Source organism: Myxocyprinus asiaticus, chromosome 5 (assembly GCF_019703515.2).
Source record: "Myxocyprinus asiaticus isolate MX2 ecotype Aquarium Trade chromosome 5, UBuf_Myxa_2, whole genome shotgun sequence".
In the NCBI taxonomy this organism is placed as follows: Eukaryota; Metazoa; Chordata; class Actinopteri; order Cypriniformes; family Catostomidae; genus Myxocyprinus; species Myxocyprinus asiaticus.
Window position 1 is genome coordinate 46,917,069 of NC_059348.1, and position 23,457 is coordinate 46,940,525.

Sequence of the window (23,457 nt, forward strand, 5' to 3'; positions counted from 1 at the left end):
TCGTTGGTCCATCTCTTTACAGTCCTTAATACAGGCTTAGCAGATTTTAATTTCTGTCTGTAGGTTGGAAGAAGATGAACCAGACAGTGATCAGATAGTCCCAAAGCTGCTCTAGGAACAGAGCGATATGCATCCTTTATTGTTGTGTAGCAATGATCCAGTATATTTCTGTCTCTGGTGGGGCATGTGATGGGCTGTTCACGTGTGAGGTTTGCTTTGTTAAAATCCCCAAGAATAATAATAACTGAGTCTGGGTATTGTTGTTCTGTGTCTGTGATTTGATCAGCCAGCTGTTGCAGCGCTGTGTTCAAACACGCGTTTGGTGCGATATAAACACTCACCAAAATAAACGAGAAAAACTCCCGTGGTGAGTAGAAAGGCTTACAGTTAATAAAGAGCGCTTCCAAATTAGGACAGCACATCATCTTTAACGTTGTTACATCTGTAAACCAACTTTCATTGATGTAAAAGCATGTTCCACCGCCTCTCGTTTTCCCCGTTAACTCTGCGATGCGATCCGCTCTGAACAGCTGAAATCCCGGCAGATGTAACGCGCTGTCCGGAATGGATTCACTCAGCCAGGTTTCTGTGAAGCACAAGGCAGCAGAGTTTGAAAAGTCCTTGTTTGTGCAGGTGAGGAGATGTAGTTCGTCCGTTTTGTTAGGGAGAGAGCGGAGATTCGCTAGATGAATGCTCGGCAGCGTTGTTCGAAAGCCCCGCCGACGAAGTTTGACCAGCGCGCCTGCTCGTCTCCCTCGCCTGCGTCTCATAGCACGTTTAAACAACACAGCCGCGCCTCTGACTAAAATGTCAAACAAAACATCCGAATATTCAAAATCCGGGAAAAGATTGACTGGTGTATGCTGTCAAAACAAAAACAACAAAACAATAGAAGCGCTCCACACCGAGGCAGCCATCCGCGGCGCCATCATGATGTATGCATTTCACCAGTAAACTGCCACGATACATAAAACGAGCCACGTAAAAATTAATTTAGCGAAAATTTAGGATTAGTAATGTGTTACTTTGAGACCAGGTTGAGGTTCATTAAAACATCTAATTTTGTGTTCCACATAAGAAAGTCTTACGGGTTTGTAGTGACATTAGGGTGAGTAAATAATGACAATTTTCATTTTGGGGTGCACTATTACTTTAAAAAGCAAAATGCTTAAGAAATTAAAACTTGTTTTATTTTTGTTACACTCCTTGACATTTCATGCTCTTCTTCTCAACACAGAGCGGTTATCTGAGTTACCATAGACTTTGTACCATAGATTCTCTACTGACCTTCGTTTTTGACACCATTCGGAGAAAATTCTAGAGACTGTTGTGCATGAAAATCCCAGGAGATCAGCTGTTACAGAAATACTCAAACCAGCCCATCTGGTTCAACAGGAACAGTTTTTTCCCTCAGGCTATCCATCTCATGAACAGTTAAAATTGCCCCATTGAGCAATAATTAATGTGCAATACACAGCTTAGTCTATTTATATTTATCCAACATATCCAACATTTTCTGCCATTACATTCCCTTGCTTCTGTACGTATATATTTACGTATATATATTTACGTATATTATATATATATATACATATACAGATACAATCTGTTATATACAGAAGCAAGGGAATTTTTCTACAGTCTTGTTGTTTGTGCACTGGAAGCTCCTGTCACCAACACAAATTCCTTGTACTGTATGTGTAAGCATACTTGGCAATAAAGCTGATTCTGATTCTATTTCTCAAACTAGAGACTTTGATGTACTTATCCTCTTGTTCAGATGTACATCTGGCCTTCCACATCTCTTTCTGTCCTAGTTAGAGCCAGTTGTCCTTTGTCTTTGAAGACTGTAGTGTACACCATTGTATGAAATCTTCAGTTTTTTGGCAATTTCAAGCATTGTATAGCCTTCATTCCTCAAAACAATGATTGACGACGGGTTTCTAGAGAAAGCGGTTTCTTTCTTTTTTTTTGTCATTTTTGACCAAATATTGACCTTAAGACATGCCAGTCTATTGCATACTGTGGCAACTCAAAAAGAAACACAAAGACAATGTAAAGCTTCATTTAACGAACCAAATAGCTTTCAGCTGTGTTTGATATAATGGCAAGTGATTTTCTAGTACATACAGGTGCATCTCAATAAATTAGAATGTCGTGGAAAAGTTCATTTATTTCAGTAATTCAACTCAGATTGTGAAACTCGTGTATTAAATAAATTCAGTGCACACAGACTGAAGTAGTTTAAGTCTTTGGTTCTTTTAATTGTGATGATTTTGGCTCACATTTAACAAAAACCCACCAATTCACTATCTCAAAAAATTAGAATATTTTGACATGCCAATCAGCTAATCAACTCAAAACACCTGCAAAGGTTTCCTGAGCCTTCAAAATGGTCTCTCAGTTTGGTTCACTAGGCTACACAATCATGGGGAAGACTGCTGATCTGACAGTTGTCCAGAAGACAATCATTGACACCCTTCACAAGGAGGGTAAGCCACAAACATTCATTGCCAAAGAAGCTGGCTGTTCACAGAGTGCTGTATCCAAGCATGTTAACAGAAAGTTGAGTGGAAGGAAAAAGTGTTGAAGAAAAAGATGCACAACCAACCGAGAGAACCGCAGCCTTATGATTGTCCAGCAAAATCGATTCAAGAATTTGGGTGAACTTCACAAGGAATGGACTGAGGCTGGGGTCAAGGCATCAAGAGCCACCACACACAGACATGTCAAGGAATTTGGCTACAGTTGTCGTATTCCTCTTGTTAAGCCACTCCTGAACCACAGACAACGTCAGAGGCGTCTTACCTGGGCTAAGGAGAAGAAGAACTGGACTGTTGCCCAGTGTTCCAAAGTCCTCTTTTCAGATGAGAGCAAGTTTTGTATTTCATTTGGAAACCAAGGTCCTAGAGTCTGGAGGAAGGGTGGAGAAGCTCATAGCCCAAGCTGCTTGAAGTCCAGTGTTAAGTTTCCACAGTCTGTGATGATTTGGGGTGCAATGTCATCTGCTGGTGTTGGTCCATTGTGTTTTTTGAAAACCAAAGTCACTGCACCTGTTTACCAAGACATTTTGGAGCACTTCATGCTTCCTTCTGCTGACCAGCTTTTTAAAGATGCTGATTTCATTTTCCAGCAGGATTTGGCACCTGCCCAGACTGCCAAAAGCACCAAAAGTAGGTTAAATGACCATGGTGTTGGTGTGCTTGACTGGCCAGCAAACTCACCAGACCTGAACCCCATAGAGAATCTATGGGGTATTGTCAAGAGGAAAATGAGAAACAAGAGACCAAAAAAATGCAGATGAGCTGAAGGCCACTGTCAAAGAAACCTGGGCTTCCATACCACCTCAGCAGTGCCACAAACTGATCACCTCCATGCCACGCCGAATTGAGGCAGTAATTAAAGCAAAAGGAGCCCCTACCAAGTATTGAGTACATATACAGTAAATGAACATACTTTCCAGAAGGCCAACAATTCACTAAAAATGTTTTTTTTTTATTGGTCTTATGATGTATTCTAATTTTTTGAGATAGTGAATTGGTGGGTTTTTGTTAAATGTGAGCCAAAATCATCACAATTAAAAGAACTAAAGACTTAAACTACTTCAGTCTGTGTGCATTGAATTTATTTAATACACGAGTTTCACAATTTGAGTTGAATTACTGAAATAAATGAACTTTTCCACGACATTCTAATTTATTGAGATGCACCTGTAGTATATATATATGGGACACAGGACATTAAAACTACTTTGAATTCAGTCACACACACACACAGTTTACTTAAATATAAGATTATATTATTAAAGATATATTATTAATTGTAATACACCAACTGCTCTGACCTGGACCCGAAGAAGCTCTCCATGGAGCGCTGAGAACGAGAGGACACAGCTGACGGACTAATACTCCCTCCTGTGCCTGAAAAACATACCTTCATTATAATTTACCACTGCTGCAGAGATGCTGTATGCCCAATCCTGAGACTCTCTCTCTTGTTTACTCACTGCTGTCCCAGGATGCCATGCTGCAGGGGGAGGCAGGTGTGTGGTCTCTGTCTGGTTCCAAGAAAATAGAATAGAATAATTTTGCTTCGGTTTCACAAGAACATTCACTTTTGTGGCCTTACAGTTTTAACAGACCACACTGTGTCATTTGCTGAGATCCTACACAAGTATGGCAACACAATACTAGTTGAGCTGTGATTACAGATATTACCTTTAGAGTTGTAATGTATGCACTGCATGCGCATTTGCTTTGCCTGTAGAAGTGTATGTTCAATATTACCTGTCGAGGTGTGTGTATCCTCTGTCTCTTCACTGCCTCTGCTGGAGGGCCAGCGTCTGAATCCCACTGAGCACAACTTCTGCCTCATGCTGGTAGAGTGAGAACCACGTATGGTCCCGAACCGCACACCTGACACATAGACACGCAGGAGAGAATTTGAATTCTTTCATGTAGGGTTTCCTGTTAGTTTGGCACTTCTGTTTCTATGTTTTAATGAGAATGTGTCTGGTGTATCTTGAGTCTGTGTGTGTGTACCTGTGTGTCGTGTGTCTTTGCTCTCAGGTTGGTTTCTCGCATTGGTGTCTTTGGTGGTGAAGCTTGTGTACATACAGATGATTCCACAGCTTTTGCTGGTCTGGATCGCTTTCATTCTGTACCGCTTTGATGGACCTACACACATTTGCACAGGCATACACACCCAAACAACAACAGAAGAAGAAACATGTGGATGAAACAGCTACACTTTCTATTTCAAACTTTTCTGAAAATAAACATACAGTTTTTAACTGTATTATTCCTTTCTGACCTCTCTCAACTTCAATATCCGTTTTTTTCTCTGCCATGTTTTCAAAATCTCTGATGACAGAGCGAGCCATCAGCTGATGTACGATCTCATCCCAGGCCCCGGTGCTGGTTGGCAGGGTTGCTGGGCTCTCAGGGGCCCACAGAAGGGACAGATCCACACAGACGTCCCAGGACACAGGTCTTCCGCCCAGCATGCCATGGATGACTGAGCGACATTGGGCCCCTGGAGCCTGGGACTCGCCTGGAGGAGGAGCTGAAAACAGACTTTCTGGATCAGTGAAGGTGTCCCAGTCCAGTGGGGAGGCGGGGAAGAGGAGGCCATCTGGATAAAGTGGAGGGTGAAACAGAAAAGAGATTAGTGAGTATAACACCAAAGTGTCAGCAAAAACGCTGTGTGAAGCAACATAATATTAGCCAATCAGATTATATTTGATATTTAAAGTACAGTTATGCTGAGCAGGAGTTTGGACCAATGAGATTTCACTGTGGAAAATAATGGAAAATGAATCCAAACAACTGACAAAAAAATCTTACAAAAGGGCAGATTTACATGCATGTTTGTGTATTAGGCCTGTCGCGATTATTTAATAATTGTCTGACTGCGATAAATTGATCTAACCACAACTATTTGAGATAACCGCAATTTTATTTCAAAATTATTGTGCACTTTAAATTCAATCACAGGACATGCATTGAGTGACACAGAGGAGGAGATGCCCACTTACTCTTTTCTGTGCAAATAATAGAATGAAGAAACACTATTTTCAAATACGCACTGAATCTCAAAGGTCTTCTTCATGCGAAATAAGTGCTTGTTGCTTTAATAGGAGAGCCTTAAAATAACTTGTGAAAGTAAATAATTTAGGACAGAAATATTTTACTTGCATAATATAATATAATATAATAATGTATTAAATAAATATAATTTTGCATGTCATTCTAAACCTGTGCAATATTTTACAAGTTTTAAAGTATTAAAGTTAATCATATATCCCTATTTTATTATATGATTCCAAGTTAAATATGAATAAAATTACTTCTTACGGTGTATTAAGCACACATACTCCTTTAAAAGTATGACAATTTGTGTGACAAATAATTGTCATAATAGTGAAAGCTCTAAAATTGACAATTAATCGTCATGATCGTGAAAGCCCTAACCAGACAATTAATTGTCATAATCGCAACTGTTTGACAATTAATCGTCAGGCAAATTTCATAATCGTGACAGCCCTATTATGTGTATAATTTTAAAAGGACAGTTGACCCAAAAATGAAAATTCTGTCATAATTTACTCACTCTCATGTCGTTCCAAACACGTATCACTTTCTTTCTTCTGCAGAACACAAAAGGAGATATTTTAATGAATATCCTGGGCCATCTTTTCAATATAAGTCACTTTTAAGCTTCAAAAAGAATGCATATATCCTAATCTGATTTGTGAGTCATTTTAGCACTTAAAGCAAGACAAGTTGACAGGACACAGGAGTCACATAAACACTTTTGCATCCCTTTTGAAGCTTGAAAGTGAATCATAAAAAGACACACTGGGATATTCATTCAAATATCTCTGTTTGTGTTCCACAGCCGAAAGAAAGTCAAACTGGTTTGGAATGACATGGGTGAGTAAATCATGACAGAATGTTCATTTTTGAGTGAACTTTTCCTTTAATGAATAAGAATATGGGACTGTAGAGAGGTTTGCATTTGTGTGTGATTCCCTCACTGGAGTCTGTAACATTTGGACAGGACAGAGCTCCTTGTGAAGTGCTGTGAGTTTCTGTGTCGCTCTCCTCCAGCTGCCCCCCCACAGCCTGCTCGAATGAGACCCTCTCTAGCGCTCTCCTCAGGCGGTGCATGTCCAGGTCACCCTGTGGAGATGAGAAACTTCGGCCAGCCAGAGCAGAGCGAGCCAGCGCCCTCTGTCTGTGATGAGACTCGTCACGGTCTATAATCTTGCCAGCCTACAGACACACACATACAGTACCAGTCAAAAGTTTGGATACACCTGACTGAATTTATGTTTCTCATGATCTCAAAGACACACTTCTTAAATACAAATGCTTCATGCTACTGTTACCTTCCCTAACGCAGAATCCGTTTCCCCTGAAGAGGTGGCGTTCTGTGCCCAAGGTGATTCCCAACGCGAGAGGCCTCTGCCTTGTGCAGGCTCCATTCTCTCCAAGCCATGTGGCAGAGAACCCATTCCCAGCACTGAGCACTCGGCTTGGGGAGAAACAGTGGAGAAGGCCCTCTCACTACTCAGAGAACAGCGTGTCAACACATACTGTTCCTGAATGTATGAATCCTGTTGAATACGCCAGCGCACGTCACTACTGCTGTAGTCAGTTTCGCCACCTACAGATCATACACATATACATGACCATGTTAATAGAGCTGGTCAGTTAAGACGTTCATTTTTAGGCTAACCCGGAAAGGCTAATTCGGCATGCACTGGCTTGTAAAAAAGGGAATTTAGATTAGCGGCTTTCGTAAAATAAGGAAGGTGGTGAACATTACTTGAAGAAACGTTCACATTTTGTTCTTCAACATAAATTAGACACATACTAAATCAATGTCCAACATTAGGGAGTGCTTCAAAAGTGGGGTATAAACTTAAGGTGCTCTGTGGTCAAGGAATCTTATTAGTCCAAAAAGCTAAATAACCATGTGTAACACTTCTCAGTGGAAGGAGGCGAGAAGCAAGGTTTCCTGGTTCAGGTAGGCGTTTTATTGTGCACCCTGTCGCTTACAGTACCACACACTCAACAGTTTCACAAGCAAATAGTTACTTAAATAGTCCCACTTCATTACATCATCGGCATAACAACATATAACACCGTGGCCTTCCTTGCGCCAATCTCTCTCTCCGACTGCTGGCAGTGTTCTTTTAAGCCACTCTCCCGTGCTCACTGAAATTAGAGACAGGTGTTAGACATAAATTTAGCTCAGGTGTAAGCGCCCTTACCGCTTTCTCTCTCTCCGGAGAGATGCTTGACCAGGCCCCCGCTGCCACACCATGGCACTCCTAATACATGATGTAGTAGTGTGCCAAGATTATTTAGTTTTTGGGGGGGGGATAAGTTAGACACATTCATAACTCAAATCTGAATTTTGAAAGGTATTTTATGTTGTAAAACAAAATGTGAAAGTCTCTTTAAAGGGATAGTTAACACAAATATGATCATTCTGTAATCATTTACTATTCTTCATGTTGTTCCAAACCCATATGACTTTCTGTCTTTTGTGAAACACAAAAGGAGATGTTAAGCAAAATGACAGCCTCATTCACCATTCAGATGGATGGCCGCCTTGGTATGGATCTCTCCAGTTCTTTTGCTGTTTTTGTTTGTTTGTCCTGTGTTTAGTCATTTATTTCCGACCAGTTTTACCCGAGACGAGACAATCTTTCACCAGTTTTTGATTATTCGGATGTTCTGTTGGACATTTTAGTCGGAGGAGCTGTGGTGCTGTACAAGCGTGCTTAAAAACACAAACGTGGGAAACGAGCCGGTGTGCTGGTCAAGCTCTGACAGCACTGCTTTTGAACCGCACTGCCAAGCATCCATTCTAGCGAATCTCCACTCTCTTCCTAACAAAACGGACGAATTACTTCTCCTCACTCGCAAAAATAAAGCCTTAGGTCAATACAACCATGTGCAATATTCAATCCATCCATTCCTACTTATATCCATATTTCATTTATGTTCTTTAACATATCCTACCTCTTCTTCAATACATTACATCACCTGCACATAACTGTATATCTGTATATAAAATATTCTAACAACATTATTGCACTATTGTATTTCTTTTTTGTTTTTTGCATATTGTATTTTTTATTTTTTTTTATCTGTTATATCGTATTTTTTTAATGTCACTATATGTACAGGTGCATCTCAATAAATTAGAATGTCATGGAAAAGTTCCTTTATTTCAGTAATTCAACTCAAATTGTGAAACTCGTGTATTAAATAAATTCAGTGCACACAGACTGAAGTAGTTTAAGTCTTTGGTTCTTTTAATTGTGATGATTTTGGCTCACATTTAACAAAAACCCACCAATTCACTATCTCAAAAAATTAGAATATGGTGACATACCAATCAGCTAATCAACTCAAAACACCTGCAAAGGTTTCCTGAGCCTTCAAAATGGTCTCTCACTAGGCTACACAATCATGGGGAAGACTGCTGATCTGACAGTTGTCCAGAAGACAATCATTGACACCCTTCACAAGGAGGGTAAGCCACAAACATTCATTGCCAAAGAAGCTGGCTGTTCACAGAGTGCTGTATCCAAGCATGTAAACAGAAAGTTGAGTGGAAGGAAAAAGTGTGGAAGAAAAAGATGCACAACCAACCGAGAGAACCGCAGCCTTATGAGGATTGTCAAGCAAAATCGATTCAAGAATTTGGGTGAACTTCACAAGGAATGGACTGAGGCTGGGGGCTGGGATCAAGGCATCAACCACACACAGACATGTCAAGGAATTTGGCTACAGTTGTCGTATTCCTCTTGTTAAGCCACTCCTGAACCACAGACAACATCAGAGGCATCTTACCTGGGCTAAGGAGAAGAAAAACTGGACTGTTGCCCAGTGTTCCAAAGTCCTCTTTTCAGATGAGAGCAAGTTTTGTATTTCATTTGGAAACCAAGGTCCTAGAGTCTGGAGGAAGGGTGGAGAAGCTCACAGCCCAAGTTGCTTGAAGTCCAGTGTTAAGTTTCCACAGTCTGTGATGATTTGGGGTGCAATGTCATCTGCTGGTGTTGGTCCATTGTGTTTTTTGAAAACCAAAGTCACTGCACCCGTTTAGCAAGAAATTTTGGAGCACTTCATGCTTCCTTCTGCTGACCAGCTTTTTAAAGATGCTGATTTCATTTTCCAGCAGGATTTGGCACCTGCCCACACTGCCAAAAGCACCAAAAGTTGGTTAAATGACCATGGTGTTGGTGTGCTTGACTGGCTAGCAAACTCACCAGACCTGAACCCCATAGAGAATCTATGGGGTATTGTCAAGAGGAAAATGAGAAACAAGAGACCAAAAAATTCAGATGAGCTGAAGGCCACTGTCAAAGAAACCTGGGCTTCCATACCACCTCAGCAGTGCCACAAACTGATCACCTCCATGCCATGCCGAATTGAGGCAGTAATTAAAGCAAAAGGAGCCCCTACCAAGTATTGAGTACATATACAGTAAATTAACATACTTTCCAGAAGGCCAACAATTCACTAAAAATGTTTTTTTTATTGGTCTTATGATGTATTCTAATTTTTTGAGATAGTGAATTGGTGGGTTTTTGTTAAATGTGAGCAAAATCATCACAATTAAAAGAACCAAAGACTTAAACTACTTCAGTCTGTGTGCATTGAATTTATTTAATACACGAGTTTCACAATTTGAGTTGAATTACTGAAATAAATGAACTTTTCCACGACATTCTAATTTATTGAGATGCACCTGTATCTGTATCTGTATATACAGGTGCATCTGTATATACAGATTTTCAGGCACAGGAGGGAGTATTAGTCCGTCAGCTGTGTCCTCTCGTTCTCAGCGCTCCATGGAGAGCTTCTTCGGGTCCAGGTCAGAGCAGTTGGTGTATTACAATTAATAATATATCTTTAATAATATAATCTTATATTTAAGTAAACTGTGTGTGTGTGTGACTGAATTCAAAGTAGTTTTAATGTCCTGTGTCCCATATATATATACAGGTGCATCTCAATAAATTAGAATGTCGTGGAAAAGTTCATTTATTTCAGTAATTCAACTCAAATTGTGAAACTCGTGTATTAAATAAATTCAATGCACACAGACTGAAGTAGTTTAAGTCTTTGGTTCTTTTAATTGTGATGATTTTGGCTCACATTTAACAAAAACCCACCAATTCACTATCTCAAAAAATTAGAATACATCATAAGACCAATAAAAAAAACATTTTTAGTGAATTGTTGGCCTTCTGGAAAGTATGTTCATTTACTGTATATGTACTCAATACTTGGTAGGGGCTCCTATTGCTTTAATTACTGCCTCAATTTGGCATGGCATGGAGGTGATCAGTTTGTGGCACTGCTGAGGTGGTATGGAAGCCCAGGTTTCTTTGACAGTGGCCTTCAGCTCATCTGCATTTTTTGGTCTCTTGTTTCTCATTTTCCTCTTGACAATACCCCATAGATTCTCTATGGGGTTCAGGTCTGGTGAGTTTGCTAGCCAGTCAAGCACACCAACACCATGGTCATTTAACCAACTTTTGGTGCTTTTGGCAGTGTGGGCAGGTGCCAAATCCTGCTGGAAAATGAAATCAGCATCTTTAAAAAGCTGGTCAGCAGAAGGAAGCATGAAGTGCTCCAAAATTTCTTGGTAAACGGGTGCAGTGACTTTGCTTTTCAAAAAACACAATGGACCAACACCAGCAGATGACATTGCACCCCAAATCATCACAGACTGTGGAAACTTAACACTGGACTTCAAGCAACTTGGGCTATGAGCTTCTCCACCCTTCCTCCAGACTCTAGGACCTTGGTTTCCAAATGAAATACAAAACTTGCTCTCATCTGAAAAGAGGACTTTGGACCACTGGGCAACAGTCCAGTTCTTCTTCTCCTTAGCCCAGGTAAGACGCCTCTGACGTTGTCTGTGGTTCAGGAGTGGCTTAACAAGAGGAATACGACAACTGTAGCCAAATTCCTTGACATGTCTGTGTGTGGTGGCTCTTGATGCCTTGACCCCAGCCTCAGTCCATTCCTTGTGAAGTTCACCCAAATTCTTGAATCGATTTTGCTGGACAATCCTCATAAGGCTGTGGTTCTCTCGGTTGGTTGTGCATCTTTTTCTTCCACACTTTTTCCTTCCACTCAACTTTCTGTTAACATGCTTGGATACAGCACTCTGTGAACAGCCAGCTTCTTTGGCAATGAATGTTTGTGGCTTACCCTCCTTGTGAAGGGTGTCAATGATTGTCTTCTGGACAACTGTCAGATCAGCAGTCTTCCCCATGATTGTGTAGCCTAGTGAACCAAACTGAGAGACCATTTTGAAGGCTCAGGAAACCTTTGCAGGTGTTTTGAGTTGATTAGCTGATTGGCATGTCACCATATTCTAATTTTTTGAGATAGTGAATTGGTGGGTTTTTGTTAAATGTGAGCCAAAATCATCACAATTAAAAGAACCAAAGACTTAAACTACTTCAGTCTGTGTGCATTGAATTTATTAAATACACGAGTTTCACAATTTGAGTTGAATTACTGAAATAAATGAACTTTTCCACGACATTCTAATTTATTGAGATGCACCTGTATGTTTAAATGTATATGTCTGTATGTATGTAGTGTATATGTTGAATTCTCTTGCACTGGAAGCTTCTGTCACCAAGACAAATTCTTTGTGTGTGTAAGCATACTTGGCAATAAAGTTCATTCTGATTCTGATTTTCACTGTATGGATGAAAGATGCAATAAAATTGAAATGGTGACTGAGGCTGTCAGTCCCCAACATTCTGCCGAACTTTTCCATTTGTATTTCAAGGAAGAAGGAAAGTCATATGGGTTTGGAACAACATGAGAGTAAGTAATCTTAATCTGAATTAATCCCAGTTTTACCAGGGCTGACGGCATTATCTGTAGCATGTGCGCAGGGGAACTCCGACGAGATTTCTCGCGAGATTTCTCTCAGCGCGTCCTCAATGTCTCCATCCACTCCACACTCTTTCACTGCCTCTTTCTCTCGTTCCTCCGGGGGAACCAGTGGCTGAAGGAGCTCGGAAGTGGAGGGAGAGAGCTCGAAAACTGACCCGGCTGATCCACGTGGCTGGCCTGTGTTTGCACGAGAGGTCACCTACAGGTGAACAAGTGCACACACAAACAAGAGATTTTATGGTAGCACTTTACAATAAGGTTCCATTTGTTAACAATAACAACATTAGTTGATATGAACTAACAATGAACAATACTTTTACAGCATTTATTCATCTTTTGTAAAGGAATATTTCAGGTTCTATACAAGTTAAGCTCAATCGACAGCATTTGTGGCATATTGATTACCACAAAAATAAATGATAGAATACATTTTTCTTATTAAAAAGCAAAAATCTGGGTTACATTGAGGCACTTATAATGGAAGTGAATAGGGCCAATTTTTGAACGCTAAAATACTCACTGTTTCTAAAGTATAGCCACAAGACAACATGATTTTAGTGTGATACAATCACTTACTATCCTTTTCTGTGTAAAGTTGGGGGGTGCTATTATTCTTGGCATTTATGATTTAATTATACACTTTATGTTAAGGTTATATACGTTAACACATGCACATGTAACATGCATACAGGATAGACTACCTAAATGTAAATATTATTATGCAGTTTTTCAGCTACTCCTATAACATTTCTTCACTCAATGGTAAAAAAACGTCCCTCTTTGTTCTCTTTCTCTGGCTCTTGTTGTCTTCACTGGTGATTGAAAAGTAGAGTTTCTTACAACACTAACATCAGGATATTTAAAACAGAAAAATGAATTGATTTTAAATATTAATTATTCTTAATAATGTTATTCTGTACATTTATTTTCATTTCAAATAGAGCGCTTCAGTTTTGTTTCTTTTTCTTTCTACCGGCCAATGATAATTCTGAGAAAACGTACCCGCAGCCTATTGCTGCTATAATAACGAACACAGAAAGCCTTGATTAGAGGGTAAACCCCCCCCGTAATTCGCACCCTGACTCTATACTAACAAAACCTACTTATAATTTTGCATAAATTGAACAGAAGAACACAGAAAAAAAGTTTTATATATACACACTCTCACCTCACTTTTTTGGGCCCTGAATCCAGACACATCATATAGAGTACAGTAGCCAATCAGGCAGTTGCCTGGGTAGAGCGGAGGTATTTCATTGGGCGAGAGATGGGCCTCCACGTTGTCCGGCACATACCAGTCAATCCGTACATCCGTCAGCACAGGTTCAAGAGCTTTCTTCAGACACTTAATCAGCTTTAGAGAAGAATCTAAACATTATTAACTAGACTACAACAACACATAAATACACTATCAATTTAAACATGACCTTATTTATTTAAATTTTCTAATGCTTAATTTATTGATGCATTATTCACAGGCCTGTCCCTGCAGAATTCTGTGAAAAGCTCTACCGATTTCTGCAGAATTCTAACCTCCGTCATTCAAGTTCTATACATTCTCCTGCCCTCGCATGTTTGTTTATTATGTGATTATTAAGTAATTTATTCTATTGTGATAATGCTTTCAGCTACCAATAAGAGTCTTAAAACTCTTAGGTTCGTTTACCATGTTTAAATTCATTCCATATCCTTGAATTCAAATGCAGGAATTCAGAAAATGTGGAAGTGAGTATACAGATTCTGAGTGGACCTAGTTAGATGTGTTTAGTAAATAAGATGAATGTACTTTTAAAACTGTCGAGCAGAAATATTTACGTATGTGATATTTAATCGGCATGTGCCAAATAACCAGATGTCAGATTCTTTGTTTGCTTGTTCTGCCTCGTGAAGGGGGCGCTGTGCACTCTCGTACCTTTGGCTGAAGCCTCTCTTCCTCACTGAGAAACTCTGCACTGCCTCCCGTAACCTTGGCAACACCCTGCAGTAACCTCCTACAGGCGTGTGGACCAAGGCCCAGACCGAAACACCTGGAAAAATATAGAAAATATTATGTCACAATATGCACTTATACCACACAAATGAACAAAGTGACTTTATATTATTTGAATTATACATATGCATAGTGTATATACTGTAAATGGTATAATGTCTGTTTGAACATAACAGGAACGATTTCTCATGACTAAAGACAAGAATATTCTTCTTCGATAGATTGCCAATATGCTCCAAGGAATTGAAAGAGACATGTTTAGTATTCCCCTTAGCATAATTTGGACCATTTCACTAATTAAATGTCTGAAGGGAAACAGAAGCCAGGTGACACACACACACAGGCTGTTTGGAATTCAGGTCTGCTCTATCTGGGTCGAAGGCTTTTAAAATGTCTTGAGTGAGTATCAATAATGAGCCTGTGTTGCAGTACAGTGAAAGCTTTATGTATGTGTGGCCTTAGTATAAAATGTATCAAGAGATTGTTTTTTCATTGTGTTTAGCTGGTGGTAGAAGTGTTTACTGATGTAAAGGGTGTTTGGCTAGTTTTAAAAGTGTTAGCGGATGTGAAAGCTATTGCTCATGTTAAATGTGATAAAAGCTATTTTTTGTTTGTCTTGGACTTACACTGACACCGGGAGGCACGGATGCACCATCAATCAAATGCAATCGTTTTAGTTACCGATGCCATTTGTAGAAATGTACTATTCACAACCAGCCATGATTAATTTAATCCATGAGTGAAAGTGTCCAATAACAGGGTGGTTACTGTGATTAAGCAAATGGTATTCAGCTGGTCATGTGATCCTAACATGGCAGCCCCCAAGAGGGAACCCTCTTCATGTAGAATAAAACAGCTTTTATAAGGTTACTGATATGACTAGAGTCCTCATCCCATGTGGGCGGTCATGGTTTTATACATATGTTACAAAATTACAATTCATTTCTTTAGAAGTAAAACTGAGTGCACCTTTACTGATATGAAATGTGTTTTGTTGGTTTTAAAGTTGGTTTTGAAGGTGTTTATCTTCTTGTTAAAGATTCTCTGCATTCCAGGAAACTATGTGACACTGATAGTATCAATCTTGTATTCTTTGCATTTCCTTGAAATATTGGTATCATGGTACACGTTGGATCTAGCTTTAATGGCTTTTACATATAATAAGGTGTTTTTTACTGATGTAAGTAATAAAAGGTCCTGTAAGTAGTCAGATGAAGTGATTTATTAAGTATTGTTTTACAGTATATTATAGGTGTTACCTAACGTTACAGGCATTCCTCCTGACCAGCTCTAACACACGGCCTACAATGTTCAGCGTTCCATTCATTAGGATAAAGAGTTGTCGTGGGCAGCTACGGTGGACGGGCTGCCGATAGATCCAGGAGAGCGCCCCCCACAGGTTAGCACAACCTTGTTCTGTATGCATCTTCTGGACATACTCCAATGCCTGAATCACTGTGCTCTGAGAAAAAAAGAGAGTGAGGGAATGACAATCCCTTTTGCCTTGAGCCCTAATATAATAATGTAAAAATCAAAACTGTCATGTTAAAATAAATATTGCAGGTTAAATATAACTCTAACTCCTTTGAAAGCATCTGTGGCATGTTGTAAATTACCAAAGAAAATGATTTGGTGTGACTAAATGAACTTGATGTAAATAGCACTTGCCACACAGTGCGACTATTTGCACTTCAATAGTCTGGTGGAAAAAGAAAAATTTAAGAGTGTTGCTGCAGTGGTGTGGGGTGTAAGGATGGTGTGGATGTGCTTTTTTTCAGATGACCTGGGTTCGATTTTGCCTTTTTGTCTCACTTTTTCACTTTTTGTAAAGGTTGATTTCCTCGTAGTGATTTGGGCACGGTGACGGTTGTGGATTTTAGAGAAAGGTTTGAACTGGGTAAAATGAACCATGGTTTTACTGTAGTAATATTGTAGTAACCATGTTTTTTGCCGGAATCCATAGTTTTAATGCAATTAACCATAGTGTTACTACAGTAATATGGTTTTAATATAGTAACCATGTTTAATTTTGTGGTTACTTTGATTTTACTACAAAATACCATGGTGATACTATTTTTACTGTAGTGAAACCATGGTTCATTTTTGTAAGGGAATGTTAGGGCTAAGTTTAGGGGTTGGTGTAAGGTGTCTACAGGACTCTAAATAAAAACAATAAATATGCTGCAGTGATGCCCCTATACTGTATGCTAGTACATATTTAATTAGGGATGCAAACAGCATATGCCCCTATTTGCAACAGGGTGCAAATAGCATTTATCACAATTTTTTACTCTCTGTGGTAATAGTGCTTAAGTATTTTTTATGATGGCATTTTACTGCCATGTTCAAATAAAAAATAAATTACGATTTCGAGAGTAAAGTAAAAATGATGAGAATAAAGTTGTAGCATTATGAGATTACAGTCGTAATAATTTGAGAATAAAGTCGTAGCATTATGAGAATGAAGTAGTATATTGCGTGAATAAAGAAGACATATTTTGAGAAAAAAAATGTAGGCTACAGCACGTCATTATCACAACGATAGAACGAACGCAGAGCCAGCAGCTTCAGTAGCCAACTTAATCTCTACAGCGCATTTCCCAAAAGCATCTTATCTAAGTATTGCGTAAAAATGCTTGTAAATTAACGAGAGATTTAAACCACTCTTAAGTCCATTAAGTGCAACTTAAAGGGTATTTTAATCATTGGAAAGCCATTATACACTGTTTCAGAGGATAAACTGTGTTGAAAAAAATCGCATTAAAATCAATAGGCTGTCTCAGCAGTCTGCGCATGTGACAAGATAGGTCTAAATTAGGTCTAATGATAGATCTAAATTTACATGACACATAATACAGAATAACGTTTTATTGGCCATTTTTGATGAGCATAACTATAATGGCAATAGAATGATGATATATGCTTTTTAAACAGATTTATTTAGAAGTCATACAGTATATAAGTAATGTGACCCTGCAGTTTAAAACTTAAATAAATTGGCCAAAATAATAATGAAAATATGGTTAACAAATGAGATTAGAATGAGAGTGTACAATGAGTGAGTCTCTCTCTCTCTCTCTCTCTCTCTCTCTCTCTCTCTCTCTCTCTCTCTCTCTCTCGTCCTCCTCTTCTTCCTCCCTCCAATGGATGGTTCAAACAATCCTATAGTCTGTTTACATGACAGTCACAAATTGCATGCTGCATTTTAGCAGTAAGGCTACAAGTGCAGAGTGCCTAGAACTGTAACCAGATGATTTATTCATATTTAGATAGGTCTATAGTTCATTACTGATGTCTGTCATTTTAATCCTGTTCTGTGTGCATCTGTTCAGTTTCGAGCCAAAGAAACAAAAATTTGGCTATATGAGATCTTATGATTCACATAGAGTGCATTCACATCACATGCATTTCTTGAGTCACTTTCATTAATCTCTATGAATTAGTACATTTGAAACTCGTCTTACTAAAGCCATCATTATTTCTTTAACTAAATTCTGTAATAGTTAATAAATCTCGGCGCCTCAACAAGGTTACAAGCAACTTCCATGTTTGTTAGTATTTCCACATTATTTTCATGTTGAGAAGACAAACTCCTGGACATACTGGCCAGAAGTTTCAGCACCTTTGGACTGGACAGCTCCAGTAACAAAGCACTTAAGTTCTATTTTATAACAAGCGAAACAGGCATTACTCCATCTTAAAATAATGAGCGACGTTAGTTAAGATGATCAACAAAGCTTAAGTTGCAAATTCACAGCAGTTCCATTTATTTTAAGATTCGCTTGAGTGCAAACCTGCATAGCACGCCTCCCTTGAAAGGCACCCATATGTTGAAAACCCCTGTACTAATGCACACCTCATTCATGAACAGAGAGCTCACAAAAACTTCCCACAAATTTAGCTCGGCTAACTTGACAATGAAGTTGTATAGCCAATGTTGTCTCCCTGGTTAGTGGTGTTTACTGTGTGTAAGATGCTCCACTTTGCCGTTGTCCACCACATCACTTTGATGTTACTCACATTTTATTCTCAAAATATTACGACTTTAATTTCATAATGCTTTGACTTTATTCTTTACATTTTAACTTTTATTCTTGTAATTTTTTACTGTACTCAAAATATAATGATAGAATTCTCAATTCTTTTTTACGTGGCACTAAAACACCGTCATAATTTTTCAACCTGCAATATTACTTTAATTTAAACCAGTTTGACATGAAAAACTCAACTACTACAAACACAGAGACAGTAAAGGTGAGCTGCGGTGCATGATGGAGCAAAACAAGTTTGTTTTGTGACCACTGGATGCTGTAAAATGCATTACCGTGCCATATGGCTCTGCTTGTTTTAAAACACTTTATCCTTTCCAGACCCTGGACCTGCTTGAAACTGATATTGCAGCGTCATGGCAACCAGTAGTAGTGACCAGGACAGAGATAGTTATCTAATCACACCAGGTCACTCACAGGTAAATATCAACCAACTCACGCACACATGTCCAGAATACTGTGTAGTAGACCATTCAAAGTCTCCAGTTTTTCTGGATTGAAATTCTCTTGAAAAAAAGACAATCATTTAAAAAAGGAACAGTTTATGATTAAAAGTATATCATCAGTTACTCTTACCCTCTTGTTGTTCCAACCCTGTATGACTTCCTTTTTTCCGTGGAATGCAAAAGCTGATGTTAGACAGAATATTAGGAACTGGCAGCTTTAGTCAGTATTCACTTGCATTGTATGGAGAAAAAAAAAAAGATGCAAATGTAATGGGAGCCAGCTGGGACGTGTGTGCAGTGTGTGTAAACCTCACTCCCCTCGCCTCAAGAGGCGCACTAGCGACTGTCACTACAGGCTGTAGCCTTTAGCCACCTCGTTAGCGCGCCCGCCTCACATGACGGCTGACACCTGTTCAAATCCCACTCAGAGCGAGTCGAGCAGGACCGGTTACAGAAAGAAAGTAAATGGTTGACTGAGGCTGACAGTGCCTAACTTTTTACCTGTTGTGTTCCAAGTAAAAAATAAAGTTATACGAGCTTGGAAAACAACTTTTGGATTTTTTCTGTCTTCTCCATTCAAGTAGATACGAGCTCTATTTTTATGATTAGAAATAGCTGCTCAAGTGGACTGACTTGCCTTTAATGGAATTTGACAGAAACTAGAGAAAAGAAACACTCACATCTGTGCAGGGTTTGCTGGAACTGAACAGAGGTCGGACTGTAGAGCAGATGCCAGTGATGTTTAGCATTGTACGGGTCGGTAGACTCTTAATAGCAACCAGCATCCCCTCCTGTCATAGAGAATTAGTCTTAAAGGAATATTTCTGGTTATTTTCAACTTAACTGTATGTACCACATGTCTGACATGCTGCCACCTTGCTACCATAGACAATAATTTTGACTCGTCCCTAAATGTGTAAGCGACTGGGAAGTGTTTACAGTAGTTCAGTTACAATGGAAGCCTGGCAGGCAAGCAGGCCTGAGGGATTCAAAATAGAAGTTACTATTTTTTTTTTTTTTTTTAATTTAAGAAATGTAAGATATTTTCAAGTAAATCTAAATAAAATGTTACTTGACTTGTAAAGTTGTCTAAAACTTTTCTAGGTAGAGGAACCTTAATGTTCCTTTAAACGAAAACTACTAACTTCTGGCAGCAATGGCAATTTCAAAGAACACTAATATGGTTAATAGAAAGTGACATCAGTTTGAAGTAAAAAGTAGGAAGACAATCAACAAGATCAAAGATAAAAGTATGAAAATAATCTACTGTATATATAAACACATCATTGTTTATGTTGCTCGTGAATTATGGCCTGAGGTAGTAAAACAATCAGTGCATATCACTGCATGTGATCTATATTGTATGGCCTTTGAAGAACAGCCACATTTAGAGGAGGTCATTAGAACCTTGATCTTGTTTATGTTGTGCTGTGTCATGTTGTTGCTGTTGTCAATGAGGAAGATGAGCTCTCTGCTGGCCTGCTGCAGTTCTGTTGGTTCTGATAGGAGGTCTGGGCAGAAATTAAGCATCAGGACAGGGTTCAAGAGCAGATCCTTATGGTAACGCCTTCTCACGAAGTCCAGCTGGGGGGGAAACACATACACACACACACTTGCAAGTTTAAAAATTGAGTAGCCATGGTCAAAACCAGCTAAAAATTGCAAATGAGATTCTCAGATTAACTGAAAGTTTGGAAAAATACGAATAAAAAAATGACTTGGAAGCAATGGAATTGTCTAAAACTAATAATTTTACCCTCTTCTCAGATTCTGCCTCCTTACGGGCACAGCGAATGAAATCACGACGGGCACGGACCTGCTGCTCATATTCGCTAAAGGTGAGCCGACCCCTCTCCAGGATGACCAGTGGGCTATGAGGCTCTGTTGGCAACAGCATCTTGCGAGTGATTAAAGTGACAGAATGATGATTACGATTTACTTTGCTCTCCATGGTTGTCTAGGGAAAAATAGGTAGACTAAAAAATGGTAACAAATGTGACTACTTACAGTAGTTACAACAAATTACTCTCTGTACCCTGAACCACATTGTCCTTGTGTGAACAAGTGAGTGAAGGATATCAGATTTAAACATAAATCTAGTAGAGAATCTCTTATGTTTCTATGGGAAGGATAACCATCTTTGAGGCTAGCAAAGCTATTAAAGCAGAGACCTCCTATTAAAGGAGGAGATGGAAAATTCTTAGAAAAAATTAATGGGAGAAACCGCAATACTCAATATGGAGGTTGTAGGAAAGGAAGTGCTGCCTTCCAGTTAAAAGAGCCAATCAACTTAAGTAAAGGCATTGCTTTTTTTGGTTCTAGAATATGTATTCTCATTAACAAATGATGTAGACAAACCAAAACAATATCGTTTTTAACTGTATTTGAATGGTTGCTAAATAAGCAATCATTGTTGTTAGATTTTATTTGTGACATGGCATGCTTCTTAACGTAAGCCAACAGTTTGTGGAATTTAGTTTTTTCTCCATTTAAATAAATAGGAGCTATCCTTGCATGACTGGAAAAAAGCTTTTAGGGCAAGTTACCAAGATCGCTGTCGAATGGACCGACTTACCTTAAAATGATAAACCTTGTGCTGTGAAACTCTTGTGAGATTCACCATAACCCCCATGCTGACCCCTTCCCTTGGAGGGGGTAGCAAATGTTACTAAACACCACGAAGGGACTCTGATTAAAGAGGCTAGGCTGTTAGCACGCATGCTCTAATATTTTGTTTTGAGGTGCTCATGTGGGTGACACAAGTTCGATTCTGGCTCATGTCTTGTTCCAATCCCAATCTTCCCCATCATTTCAATAGTGGCTAAAAAAATAAACAAATTTAAAGCTAGTGATTAAACAGGTGAAGTCCTGCTCTCACCGCTCAGGTGTAGGATTATCTCCAGATGTCGGTCACATGGATGCTCCTCTGCCAGTGTGATGTAGGTTGCAGAAGCAGACTGGGCACTGGGGTCAGCATCCGCCCGTAGAGCATGTGTGGGGCTTTCCAGACCTGACGAGGGAGAGACATCATAGAGGTTACTGCTGGGGTTACAGAGTTTGTGCACATGACATTTCAGTACTGATTTGATTAGTTGCATAGAAAAACAATTATTGTGGTGGAAATATTTGACATCTGAGCTTCAGGGAATGCAATGAAATGGATTCTGAAGTGACTGATTCTGATTATCTGGGTGGGGTAAGAATGATTTTTGTAAATTAATTCATTTTCAGTCAGACATTTTATGTGAATTTAGATGCATAATATTAATTAAATTATTAAAACAAACAATATATACAGCTCTGGAAAAAAAATTAAGAGACCACTGCAAATTTGTCAGTTTCTCTGGATTTACTATTTATAGGTATGTGTTTGAGTAAAATGAAAAGTTTGTTTTATTCTATGAAGTACTGACAACATTTCTCCCAAATTTCAAATAACACTATTGTCATTTAGATCATTTATTTGCAGAAAATGACAACTGGTCAAAATAACAAAAAAGATGCAGTGTCTTCAGACCTCAAATAATGCAAAGAAAACAAGTTCATCTTCATTTTTAAAAAACACAATACTAATGTTTTAACTTAGGAAAAGTTTAGAAATCAATATTTGGTGCAATAACCCTGATTTTCACAGCTTTCATGCATCTTGGCATGCTCTCTACCAATCTTTCACATTGCTGTTGGGTGACTTTATACCACTCCTGGTGCAAAAATTCAAGCAGCTCGGCTTTGTTTGATGGCTTGTGGCCATCCATCTTCCTCTTGATCACACTCCAGAGGTTTTCAATGGGGTTCAGGTCTTGAGATAGGGCTGGCCATGACAGGGTCTTGATCCAGTGGTCCTCCATCCACACCTTGATTGACCTGGCTGTGTGGCATGGAGCACTGTCCTGCTGGAAAAACCAATCCTCAGAGCTGGGGAACATCAGAGCAGATGTCAGAGCAGAAGGAAGAAAGTTTTCTTCTAGGATATCCTTGTACATGGATACAAGGTGTGTACATGGATTCATGTGTCCTCACAAAGACGAATCTGCCCGATTCCAGCCTTGCTGAAGCACCCCCAGATCATCACCGATCCTCCACCTGGTCATCTAACCGTTAGACGACCAGGTGGAGGATCGTACAAGGTTATTATGGAAGAAAACTTTCTTCCTTCTGCTCTGACTATGTTCCCCAACTCTGAGGATTGGTTTTTCCAGCAGGACAATGCTCCATGCCACACAGCCAGGTCAATCAAGGTGTGGATGGAGGACCACCAGATCAAGACCCTGTCATGGCCAGCCTAATCTCCAGACCTGAACCCCATTGATAACCTCTGGAATGTGATCAAGAGGAAGATGGATGGCCCAAACAAAGCCAGTCTGCTTGAATTTTTGCGACAGGTGTGGCATCAAGTCACCCAAAAGCAATGTGAAAGACTGGTAGAGAGCATTCCAAGACGTATGAAAGCTGTTATTGAAAATCAGGGTTATTCCACCAAATATTGATTTCTGAATTCTTCCTATGTTAAAACATTTGTATTG

At 39.3% G+C, this 23,457-nt stretch overlaps 1 protein-coding gene across 1 annotated transcript in view; it reads right to left on the bottom strand.

Annotated features, from left to right (window-relative positions):
- The window catches only part of LOC127440438 (von Willebrand factor A domain-containing protein 5B2-like), a 38,226-nt gene that overhangs the window by 7,515 nt on the left and 7,254 nt on the right, over positions 1 to 23,457 (bottom strand). The window contains exons 6-20 of the mRNA XM_051697001.1: positions 21,813 to 21,944; positions 20,691 to 20,815; positions 20,342 to 20,518; positions 19,615 to 19,725; positions 15,699 to 15,901; positions 14,362 to 14,476; positions 13,618 to 13,803; positions 12,414 to 12,648; positions 6,893 to 7,170; positions 6,539 to 6,776; positions 4,813 to 5,133; positions 4,542 to 4,676; positions 4,287 to 4,415; positions 4,007 to 4,057; positions 3,845 to 3,920 (exon numbers count right to left, since the gene is read on the bottom strand). Coding sequence (XP_051552961.1) covers positions 3,845 to 3,920; positions 4,007 to 4,057; positions 4,287 to 4,415; positions 4,542 to 4,676; positions 4,813 to 5,133; positions 6,539 to 6,776; positions 6,893 to 7,170; positions 12,414 to 12,648; positions 13,618 to 13,803; positions 14,362 to 14,476; positions 15,699 to 15,901; positions 19,615 to 19,725; positions 20,342 to 20,518; positions 20,691 to 20,815; positions 21,813 to 21,944 — 2,512 coding nt within the window. The remainder of the gene's footprint in view (positions 1 to 3,844; positions 3,921 to 4,006; positions 4,058 to 4,286; positions 4,416 to 4,541; positions 4,677 to 4,812; positions 5,134 to 6,538; positions 6,777 to 6,892; positions 7,171 to 12,413; positions 12,649 to 13,617; positions 13,804 to 14,361; positions 14,477 to 15,698; positions 15,902 to 19,614; positions 19,726 to 20,341; positions 20,519 to 20,690; positions 20,816 to 21,812; positions 21,945 to 23,457) is intronic.